The following is a 12,951-nucleotide window of genomic DNA, read 5'->3' as shown; positions in this document are numbered from 1 at the left end:
TATGGAAAAGGTAGAGGAGTGTTTACTTTGTTGCAGAAGTCCATCTTCAAATCACACAACCTGTCATCTCATCTGAAATATAGAACAGAATGATATAATAATAAAATTTAATGAACCATTACCTCAACAAAACACGCATTTTCACATCCAAAATAATTCTATATAGATTTTGTTTAGCTCACACACCTGCAATACTTTCTTGAGAGGGATCATCTTCCTCCATGACTAATCAGCTTTTCTTCAATGTTCTGCTGACTAAAATTAACAATAATTATAAATTAAGATTCCAAAAGATCCAGCGGAGTTCACCAAATTCCATACAATTGTACCATTGAAATTACTTTTCTTTAATCTGGGGTTCTTAGGGGACAACCATTTGATTTGACAATCTAGAGAAGAAAAAGGGGGGGGGGGACTGATTTATAAAATATTTTTAAAAAAATATTTGTAATAAACAATCTGTCCTTGAAAATGTTGAAAGAGTAAACAAAATGTGTGCCCCAATGTTATTTGAATAAACTGCCCCCCCCCCCCCCCGAACCCAACCTACCCCCCCCCCCCCCTCGAAAAAATTTGAGTTTATACAAATTACAGAATTGTTTTTGAAGAGAAAAAAAATAATTCGTCTCTGGTAAACTTGAAAAAATTGGAATGAATAAGAACTAGGAAGCCAAAGGCTTGAAAATTACCCCCATCTTCCACCCCTCCCTCCCCAATCAGAATTTATCACAAAAACCCTTGTTCCCCACATGGCCAATAACCGTACTATTTTATCTTTCTACAATACTACAAAATGGGTAAAAAAGGCATTCTTTGTTCCTCTATCTTTGTACTAAGTTATTATTTAAAAAACTGAAACTTTAATGTGCTAAAATATACATTATCTTACCGCAACTGTCGTTGTTTACACCAGAAAAGTCCGGATATGATGCCTAAAAAACGTCAGTCTCCCTAATATGTATTTGCTTTCCTTGGTTCATATATATGATCCTGTGTACCATGATTATGCTGAACTTCTGATTTTCGATCCATTTTACTCGCGAGCAAATGAGAGTTTATTCAAAATCACTTCCAGCTTTCTCAATACATCCCGGGAAGAATTTTCAAAATGGCGTGGGTGAAATATTGTTGACCAATCAGAGAACAGTACCAAAGAGTTTTAAAATCTGACTAATCATATTGTGTCATATATACGAAAATTACCGATGTTGAGATCGGATTAGTTAATAGAGAAAACATATTTACATGGTTTTAAATATCTTGAATCAATTGAACAAACCTAAAATTATGTTAGAAAAAAACGATGTTCAATTTAATCATCAGAATCATTTTTTTATTCCTTACGGAATTAACCGATTACGAAACATTGTTATTTCCGGTTATCATTTCCGCTGAGAGCAGCCATTTTTATATTCAAGTTGACCTGTGAAGTAGACCATAAAGTTCAAATATAATGATCAAAACGAGCGGGAGATACATAATATATAGCCTTTTTGATGGACAACTTAACTCATACATACGGTACCAGAGATTGAAATAATGTTTAAACAACTATCCTTTACACCAATTTCACAACATTTTCTATATTATTTTATGATATTCTTTCGTAATAATTTCTTATTTAATTTTTTTTTTAAAAGCGGATAATTAAATAGTTCTATTCCATGTAATTGTAATGCGTACTGAATTAAATATAATGTATACTAAATTGAGTTGTATAGTCAAGAAAACATCGTAGGTACTGTAATTAGTGAACTCTCCATGTTGTTTGTTTTTGTTTTTTTGGTTGGGATGTGTTTTCAAGGGTAAATCATGTTATTTCTTTGAGTAGTATAACATGTACTGTCTATTGTTAGCCTGCAGGTGGCCACCTGTGCTGTTGGAGATAGTTGTAAACACTCGGTTGTAAACACACTGTAAAATTTTCAACACAAAAAGAAAGTCTGAAACTCTGAAACTTCAAAATTTACCGCGTGTTTACAAGTATCATGTACAGCACAAGTGTCCCCTTAGACGTATCTATATCTCTTTCCAAATGACAATTTCACACCTAGTAAAGACATGTTTTAAAAATGAAATTGTTTAGTCAACAAATTTAAACTACTGAAGTTTTCTGTTCTAAATAGCAATTAAATGTAAATAGTATAAAAGCAACCTTTATAACAGTGGTCTTAATTAATAAAATCTGAGAAAAAATATTAATTCCAACAGACTTATTGCAAGGACATTCTGTAAATTTTCCTAAGTTCAAAGAAACACAAATTCCAGTAAAAGAAAACACTAAGTCCAAAATAAATATATTTAAAAAATACATACTGACTGTATAGTATTTTTTGAAAAATTATTAAGTCCAAATTTAATACAAAAATAATACAGATTAACTGTATGTAATTTTCTGTAAAATTACTAAGTTCAATTTTAATACAAAAATAATACAGATTAACTGTATGTAATTTTCTGTAAAATTACTAAGTTCAATTTTAATACAGAAAAAATACACTTGAAAAAAACTAAGTCCACAAAAATACAAAAATGATATACTGAAAATAATCTAAGTCCCAAAAAATACAAAAATAATACCCTGTAAAAAATCAAAGTCAGATTTTAATACAAAAATAATCTACCTATTTGTTGGTGATACAAAAATAATATATTTTTTCTGTATTAATTTTAAACAATACGAAAATGATTGTATTAAAAATATATTAAAAATATACTTTTATGTATTATTTTTTGATATGGGGGATTTAAAAAAAAAACAATCAGGTGTGGTATACGGTATACTATGAAGCCCGTCAATGGCGGCTGACTTCCTCCACTATTTACGATAAAATGGGCTCTAAAACCTTAGGGGTAAGGATTGACCTTAAAAAGTTTACGTTTGTGAGGTATTAGTATCCGTATCAATTGATATCCATAATCATTGCAGAATTTCACAGTCATTTCGGCGCATTCTACTTACATTTCGGCAGAAACCCGACATTTCGGCGTTTCGATGCACCGGATAGTAAGGTGTCCGTCGTCTTACCAGAGGTACACTAGCTGTGAGGTTAAATGTGTGTATTTTCCAGTATTCTGGGGTTATTTTTATATTCTGGGGTTAACCCCTCAATAATAGGTTTTATTTATGCTTCATGTGACTGTGAGAGGTTAAAAAAATTAAATATAGACTTAACCCCATAAGGATTTTCAGACATGTTATGGACTTGTCTATAAGTAGGTAGAATTCAGTACTAAATTTCACAAATTTCTAAATTTTTACTGGAATGTAAAGTTTCTCTTAATGATATATTTGATGAATCCTTTTCCAATTTAATGGCATTTATTTCCAAATGTTCTGCTAAAAACTGTAAAACGTGATGTTTTGATTACAAACTCTTCTTTTACTAACAATTTGACAGGACATAGCTTTTATACCAAAACTTGGGAAAATCTGAACTGCAAATCTGCAAATGTTGTCTACAGAATAGAATGTAACCTTTGTGGACTTATTTATGTTGGTGAAACCAAGAGATCACTTCATAAAAGAATATCAGATTACAGATTTCAAATAAACAACGGGGGTCAGCAGCTTCTCTACAAGCACTTTTATTTACCTGCATGATCATTCTATTTTATCAATGAAAGTTAGAATTCTAGAAAAGATTTACCATCATACTAATAGTCCATCATTGAGTACACCTTTTTGTAGACAACGAGAAGAATACTGGATAAGGAAACTAGGCACAGCCTTTCCATATGAAAGCAATGACAATGTTGATAGTATTGGGAATTTGTCAAGTCCACAGTGTAGCCATGTGAATGTGAAGGGACTTTTTAACAATGCTCAGAGACGTAAGCGTAGTCATGGACATCGGTCATACAATAAACCTATTATACACAATGTTTCTTTTGATTCACTACTACCTTATGTAAATAAACAGTTAGGTCTCCATTACATTCACATCAAACTTTACTCTGTCCCTTTGAAAAATCTATATGATTTATTTGAAAAGGTCAAGGAAAGTCCATATTTGGATTCTTCGACACCAGAATACAGGCTTGGATCTGTGATAATGGATATCGCAAATCATAAACTTTTTAAACCGCCAAGTTTTATGGAAGATAACACTGCTCAAACAACCCGTTTGTTCCTTAAACTCCAATTTGTAAACAAAGGAATTGACACAGTTAATATTAGTATTATTCTTAATCACGAAAGGGTCCAGTCTTGTATTCCACCATATTTCAAGTTGAAGTCCACACCTTGTATTTCTTATAAATATACATGGACAATTGCTTCCAAACTTTTTAATTACAAAAAAACTCTACAATGCCTAGATATCGAACATCTGATACATAATCCTCCTACGTGTTCATGTTCTTCACCACCCTACAACTATAGTCCTGCTTGACACGTCATTACTGGTGATGTAAATATGGTTAAGAATGAGGACCTTAAATCCCTTATTTTAAAAGGGCCAAAATCTAGGGAACCCCATTCTTTCAACTGGCTTCATAATTTTATAAATATTATGAATTCTGTGGAAGATTATGAACACGAAAAAGAAGACCTTGACACTTTGTCAGAATGGATTAAGAGCATCAGATGGATGTTGAAATCGCACATTGAGCGATTGAATGAAAACTATTTATCCTTCTGTCTTTAATAATTCAGAAGTGAAAAGGGAATTAGATAGATTACAAAATCAGTATGTACTGGTTGCAGCTGACAAAGCTGGTAATAACATAGTCTTTGTTTTGTAAGGCTCATTATTTGAATTGTATTTTAGAGGAACTAGGATTTAATTCTACGGGTGGAAATCCAACTTACACCCATACCTCCCTTTCTAAGGAGGAAATTCTTCAATATCATATGGCCATTTTAGATAATTTTAATATTCCCAACAATCGAAATGAATTTGAATAACTATACCTTTGCTGGATTCCTAAACTTCATAAAAATCCTTACAAACAAAGGTACATAGCAGGTTCCAGTAAATGTTCTACCAAGCCTCTTTCTTTACTCCTCACTAAAATATTTAGTGTAATGAAGGAGAAACTTCAGGAGTACCGTTCAACAGTATATTCAAAGAGTGGTGTAAATCAGATGTGGAAATTTAAAAACTCCAAAGAACTTCTGGAAAATTACAAAATTTTACTAAAATCAATAGCATCAAAACGTATGATTTTTCAACACTTTATACAACCATTCCCCACGATAAACTGAAGTCCAGGCTTTATGACATCATAGACAGCTGCTTTTTCAAATAAAATGGAACTCGTAAATATACTTACCTTGTCATTGGTCATTTACAAAATTATTTTGTTAAAAAGCACTCTGATTGTACACACAAGTACTCTGAAGTTGATATTGAAAAGATGCTTGAGTTTCTGATTGACAATATCTTTGAAGAAGAAGAAAACACTTGATATTTGGAAACAAGAATTAGATTAAGAAGTGACGTTTAAATAAAAAAAATTTTCTAATAGGTTCGCCAGGTACCTATTTTGAAATTTCTAAGGGAAAGGGAAAAGGAGGCAGGAAGGGATGTGACCCTTAAAGATGGGCGTGAAGAAGATGATATCCCAGAGAGAGAAGACAGGAGACACATGGACTCGGACTATGGACGTCCAAGGTAAATGTTTGTCAACTCTGCCAATTTGACAGTTCTTTCTTTCGAAGAACATGGCCTTGAATGAGCTTTTCAGTAATGTGCCTTTCTCACAGTCTGGGACAGGAAGGATTTCTCTGTATAATCTTTATCTTTGTTGATTATGTCTAACCTATCAGAAGCAGTATTGGTGCATGTCATATCCATATTCAATGTGTTGTCTGTAATATGTTCTTTCTGTGTAAAACAAAAAATGACCTCTTAATATAGTACTAATGGAGAAGAAGGACAGCTGATCTTATGACTGAGTTTAACTACATCAGAGTCTTTGATAATGTAAGGGATAAAAAATTAAATTTAAATCACCATTATTTATGTAATTTTTTAACAATTTGTTTTGTTTCAACATCTTATATAAATTTTTTTATTAATTTCAACTTTCATATCAGCATTAACAATTTATGAAATATATTGATCCACTCCTCTGTTTCTCTACACTGCATGTCCCATACATGTGACAGAACTGAAAAATCACAACTGGAGATTTGAAAATTTTCAGCTGGAGTTTGGGTCTCAAAGCTGGAGATTTTTTATCGACATTTTTTCAAATTGCAAATTAAAGACCATCCAACCCCCAAAATTCAGGAAAAAAATACCTTCTCCCAGTTTATTACTTTACAAATTTTATTTTATAAAGTTGTTGTTTAGTTTTAAGAAAAATATGATAAAGTTTTTATTCAAATGAAGTGAAATTGAGTATTCAAAATGAAATCAACTCATTTCCTAGTAAATTAATTAAGAGTTTACAGCATCATTAAAACATTGGAAAAAATTTTATTTTTGATTTAGTATTGATATATCAACTAGTAAGTGAAGTAAAACATAGCTAGGTTTTATGTAACAAATTCTATGTCAGTAATTTGTTTTTTTTTTTTTAAAAAGTACCCTCTTAAAAAAATTAACAGAGTCAGGTATATTTTAGCAACACCCTGTAGTGTGATCTATTTTTAACTAGAGTGTGACCTACATTATAACTATTTTTTAATGACCAAAGCAGCATTAGAAGGTGGCAACTGGGTATTTTAGAAACTAATTACAATGTTTTGCATTCAGTAATAAAGTTAAACATCAATGGTCTTTTATCAAGTTGATATATCACTAATTTTTACAACATAATTATACAACCTCATGTTGATTCCTACGAAGCCTACCGCTGTGAAAATTTATTGCACTGGCGTTGTTATCTCAATTTCTTTTCATTCTGAGCAATTATATGAAACACGATCAAAAAAATATTGCAAATAATATTTAATTTGAAGAATTTTAAAACACGGAAGATTTAAAAATTAATCAGAAGGGGCGGAAGGGGGGTGAAATATCGGGAGATTTTGTCTCCCGCCGGAAGAATCATATGTATGATGTCCAACAAGTCAATGACACCATACACAATCTGTTAGTACAGTACCACATGATCATACTTGCATACCGAGCGACTTTCACAGTCAGCCTTGTTTTTAATAGCCTACAATTTATCGGTTAAATGTCTGTATTAATTTTTTGACTATAAAAAGATTTAAAATCCTCTTCAACATCTTTGGCATGACATCATGTCCATGTGTTTTACGTCTTGTTCATACATGAAAGGAGTTTCAATTGAGTATTTGATACAGTGGTCAATGTACCAGCAAAACAGGTGTAAATGTCTTGCTGTGATTAATCTCAATTCAGCAGTGATAACACCAAAAAGATCTGTTACTAGAGGTGATATTATCAAATGCTCTTGATAGATTTTTATGATTGAAAAAAAGGGGGAAAATTTAAGGCAACATAAAGTTCGCTTTGGTAATAACTTATGGCAAAGTTTGGTGTTCAGAAGCAACTTTTTCTCTTCAGTCGCCCCCTAGATTGGTCTCTGGATTAGATGTATTTTAAATTTGGTTCATCGGAACATTCAAGTAATATAAGCCTTAAAGAACATTGATGAATTAAATAAAATGATTATCGTAAATATTGATAAATTTAAAACTGTACTATATGTAACTTATTGAACCATATTGATACTGAATGACAGTAGTTTCGAGTTTCAACTGACTTGCCAGTTACAGCCATGGCTAAAATAACGATTGTGTTATGCTTGGATTTTTTGGCTTCGGAGAAAGAAGAAAATTTGATTATTTATTGAACATTGAAATAGGACTCTAACAGTTATTTTATAAACACGACCAGTCAGTCTAGTTCAAGTACATTTTACACAGCCGGACCACTCATTTACTAGACTGGGTCAGTCGGATGTGCCTTATAGTGTCAAACCCTGAATATTGTCACTATTTTATAAATCTGTTCGGTGTTATTACTGTTGAAATAGGTGAATAACAGCAGGGCGCTTGCACCTATGATATTATCTGCTATTTCGCTCCTGATGACCACATCATCGAATACTCGGTCGGAACTCCTCTAGAATTTACGCTTCTGCATATTAAAAGGTACATTGTTACAAGTTAAACACAACAAGATGCAAAACAGCTGGACCTCAATCGATGTCATACTAAAGATGTTGGAGATGAATTTCGACTATTTTTATTGTCAAGAGATTAATTCATGCTGTGAATACAGACATATATTTTAGAGCTAATAACTGTCTTTGGCGATCACAAGTGGAAAAAAGGCTGATTGCATGATAAAGTCGCTCAGTCGGCATGCAGTAGTAGATCTATTAGTTTTCATAATATAGTTGTTAATTTATTATTTTTTGTTTTCATTAATTAATAATACACATTCACAAAAATGAAATAATAATGAGGTATTTGAAAATGAACTTTGAAGAGAACACAACAAATTTGCGACTTTGATAAGGCTCTTAAAATATGGAGAGATGAGAAGAGAAAAATGTTTTAACTCTGAAGTGTAAATATTATGTAAATAAACTATGCAAGAAATGAAATATCTTTGATAAATCTAAGTCTATCAGTTGAAAACTAGATTTACAATGTACATATTAATTTTGTTTTCCAGGTAGCCATTTATATGCCTTGCAATTGGAAAATATCAAATAATCAATTTTTAGCTCTACTGGTCAGAGACCAGAAGAGCTTATGCGATAGTAAGTTGTCCGTCCTCCGTCCGTCTAGCTGTCTGTCCGTCTGTCTGTCTGTAAACAATTTTTCAAAATGCTACTCCTCCTACAGTTTTGGACTGATTTCAGTATACTTGGCACACAAGTAGACTATACTAAGATACATAATTCTGTGTATCGGTTTTTGATTTCGATGAACGGTGTTGCCATGGTTACTAAAAATAGAAATTTCTGTGAAATACATTCAAAATGCTACTCCTCCTACAGTTTTGGTCTGATTTCAATATAACTTGGCACACAAGTAAACTACACTAAGATACATAATTCTGGGAATTGGTTTTTGATTTCGGTGAATGGTGTTGCCGTGGTTACTAAAAATAGAAATTTTTGTGAAATACTTTCAAAATGCTACTCTTCCTACAGTTTTGGTCTGATTTCAATATAACTTGGCACACAAGTAGACTACACTGAGAAACATTATTCTTTATATCAATTTTTTTTATTTTGATGAAGTGTTGCCATGGTTTCAAAAAGAATGAATTTCTTTGATATACTTTCAAAATATTAATAGCCATTCTCTGTAAGCATTTAAACTCTTATATAGGGAGTGTGGCACGCTAGGTCTTAGATTTTTATGAAACTTGGCACACATTCCTATATTGATGTATGAAACTAAAATTCATGAAAAAAATGGTTGCTATGGTCAATGGTTACCATGGCAACCAACATACATTTTTCATGGCTTAAAAAATGCTAAATTTTGATGAAAAAATTACGATTTTTGACTAATTAAAAGTCTTTAATACAACAAGATATTTACATGACTTTATCTTTTAGCCAAAATACATCATTTTTATAGTTCTTTAGATATTTTCTAGTATTTGAGTATCTTAACCTCATAGAAAAAATATCCCCCCTTTTTAAGTATGATTTTTCCAAGGAAAAATTGTAGATTTTAGGCTTTTTTGAAAAGCCTGGTATAAATTTTTGCGGACATATTAGAAAAAATAAATACATTGGTTTGAGAGTCCATATATAGTTGTAATATAAACTGCAAAGAAACACTTGGTATTCATATCTTGTTTTCATGTTACCATGGTTACAAACTTATGCTTTTTTTAAGAATTGCAGACATGGGCAATAGGTATCTACTATCAGTTTCCATATAAATACCTGAGTATTTTAAAATGGATTAAAACCAAATTTGTACATGTAGTACACAATAGCAAAAACAAAGAAAATAATCAATTTTCATAAGAAAAGGTCAAAGGTCAAGGTCAAAATGGCTCGATTTAGATGGAACATTAAGGAAACTAAGCACATTTTTTCAATGTCATAACTAATACTTGTGTTTTACACAACATATGAATAAACAAAATTACAGTTCTGGTAGACAATACATGTAACTAGCATCATATGAATTGGTAAATACAGACAGAAGGTTAAAGTTCAAGGACACAATGGGATATAAAATTTGCCTTTTTGTCCCCCGCTTTCACTTAAAGTGGGGGATATTAATTTAGGTTTGTCTGATGTCCATCCGTCCGTCAGTCTGTCTTTCTGTAACACTTTCGTTTCTGTGCGATGTCTTGTGAAGCCTTTCAGCCTTTGCAATGAAAGTTTATATAACAACTCCCTGTGGCCTAAGGAAGACCCCAATTGATTTTATGGTCAAGGTCATGAATTCATAAATTCTGTCTGTTTTAACACTTTATTTTCGCACAATATCTCAAGAAGACTTTGAGCTTTTGCAATGAAATTTTATACTGAAACTCTCTATGGCCTAAAGAAGACCCCTATTGATTTCGAGATCAAAAGGTCAAAGTTCAAGGTCAAAGATTTATACATTCTGTTTGTGTGTAAAATTTTCATTTCTGAGCGATATCTCAAGAAGCTTTTAAGCTTTTGCAATGAAATATTATATCATAACTCCCTATGGTCCCGCCCGCAACTCTTAAAGTATCCCGTCCCCCCAACCCCACCAACCTCCGACCCTACCCCTCTTGCTCTTTTTTCCTTAAGCAGGGGACACGGATTCTCTGAATTAGCTTGTTAGTATAGCATTTATACTCGGATATTGTGAATGTTGTATCCTGTTTTATTTACAATGTATTTTACTGAAACTGGTATTACATTCTCACCTTTAGCTTGATGCATAATGTTAAAATGCTATGAGAATGGATTTTTAAGGTCATTTATTGAAAAAAGTAGTCAACTCAAAATATTGAAAGCCCTTACACGTACATGTACCATATTGAGTGACTTGTACGTAGAGAATTGAGCTACATGTATGTAAAAACACTCTTTTGTTGTTTTTGTAGACTAGGTCCTTGTTCTAAAATGTGCATTTTTAGACCCTATTCAACACTCCGCACTTTTCCATGACAGTCAAAATGTGTTTTCCTGTAACTTTTTTCCAGAGAAGTTAACAGAAAAAGCCTAAATCGATTTTACTTTGCAATACAGTAAACATCTATCATGTATTATTCTTAAAAACCTGAAAATTAAGAGACATTGATGATAAATATTTTAACCCAAATATGCCTGGATTTACGTAATAGATCTGCTATTTCCAAAATTTAATCAATGATAATCTGTTGTAAAAATCTGCTGGACCTGCTCGGATAATCTGTTTTTGTGTATTTTCTCGAATTTATGTCGATTGCTTAGTTTGAGTTGGTTGGTAAGCTTGATGGAATCGTACACCTTATGGTTTGTATTGTAAACATAATTTCTAATCTTGAGTCCTTGAAAATATTGAAAATAATCTGTCCCTGCCTTCTTCCTACGGTTTTCATTTTTTAAAATGAACATAATAAAGTAACCAATGACCAGGACTTACTATATCCCTTCCAGGAACCATGTAAAAGCACTTACCCCACATAAATTGGTAAGAGTCATTTGTAAGAAAAACACGGATCCCTCGTAAAACATTAAGGAGCATTATATATAAATATGAAAGAAAGTGGTTCATTCATAAGTGATTAACCCCAACCCGCCCCCATTCCCGAGGTATAGATTTTTTTGTGTTTAATTTATGATTTTTTTTCTTTTGGTAGAAAGGGGTGGGGTGGGGATGGGGGGCTTGTCAGAAATTTATTTATGTTTTCATTATTAATAAAATACAGTTACACAGATTTACTATTAATTTTACTGCTACAAGGTTGAATCTACATTTATCGTAGTCTAGGGAAATGATAAACCGTTAACTTTAAATACGATTCAAAATGATAAACCGTTAACTTTAAATATGATTCAGACAATTTGTATTTCTATGCAACACCCCCCCCCCCCCCCCCCCCCCCAAAAAAAATTGAAAGTATAATTTTCACTGTACTGGTCGAAAGGAATCAAACAAAACATTTTTATTACTGACCTTCACGATTTTTTTTTTTTTTTTTTTTTTTTTTTGAGGATAAAGATCTTTCCCTTAAAGAAAATACTTGGATCAGCAACATAATCAATTTCTTTGTAAATATTTTCAAAATCATTGAATAAAAAGTTCAGATCTGAAATATACACAGATAACTTTTCTCTCTTTTCTTCTGATACAGATAAAGGCAAACAGTAGTATTAAAAAGATTGAGTTTTCTGTTACATCCCTCACTAAAACAGGGCTTTTAGGTGTGGATTTTTTTCTACATGTAGCCTTTAAATAGAGATAAAATATACTTTTACTTTCTTTAATTTTAGGACGGGGGTGTAAAGAGTATCAGTTTATATTTGAAATATAGCAAATCCTATCAAGTGAAAACATTCATCGCATAAAAATTTGTAAATTATGAATGACATAAATCCTGTTTAAAACTGCGTAATATGACTATGCGTTGACTATGGAATAAGGGACGAACATTTGATTCAGAAGGGGGAGGGGCAAATTTTTCCGAGTCAGATTATTTATTTTCATGGAAGTGAAGGACATATTATTTATTTCCAATATGATCCAGGACAGATTATTTATTTTTTGCTTAACTGAAAAAAGTCTGAAAATAAAATAATCCATCCCGCCCCAAAGGAAAACCCCCAAACTTTATTTCGTGGGGGTGGGGGGTGGAGGGGGTAAGAATTTGTTTCGGGAATAATTTTTTTAACCCATAGTACATGTCTAATAATAATTATACTTACTATACTATATGGGTTAAAAAATTATTACCAAAACAAGTGCCTTTGGGTGGGGTGGAGGTTGTAGCACTTACTTTATCAAAGATGGATTATTTATTTTCCTGCCAGTTGAGGACAGATTATTTATTTTCAACATTTTCAAGAATGGATTATTAGTTTTTC

General features: G+C 32.1%; 1 protein-coding gene across 1 annotated transcript in view; it reads left to right on the top strand.

Moving 5' to 3' along the window:
- Positions 1–12,951, top strand: part of LOC133185446 (methenyltetrahydrofolate synthase domain-containing protein-like) — a 119,371-nt gene that overhangs the window by 63,955 nt on the left and 42,465 nt on the right. Inside the window, exon 7 of the mRNA XM_061320650.1 lies at positions 5,473–5,618. Within this exon, the coding sequence (XP_061176634.1) occupies positions 5,473–5,618 (146 nt within the window). The remainder of the gene's footprint in view (positions 1–5,472; positions 5,619–12,951) is intronic.

This window comes from Saccostrea echinata, unplaced genomic scaffold (genome assembly GCF_033153115.1).
Source record: "Saccostrea echinata isolate AGI-Se365-2 ecotype Australia unplaced genomic scaffold, CSIRO_AGI_Sech_v1 ptg000001l, whole genome shotgun sequence".
Taxonomy (NCBI): Eukaryota; Metazoa; Mollusca; class Bivalvia; order Ostreida; family Ostreidae; genus Saccostrea; species Saccostrea echinata.
The sequence above is the reverse complement of the archived record's forward strand: the minus strand, read 5'-3'. Positions and strand labels throughout refer to the sequence as shown.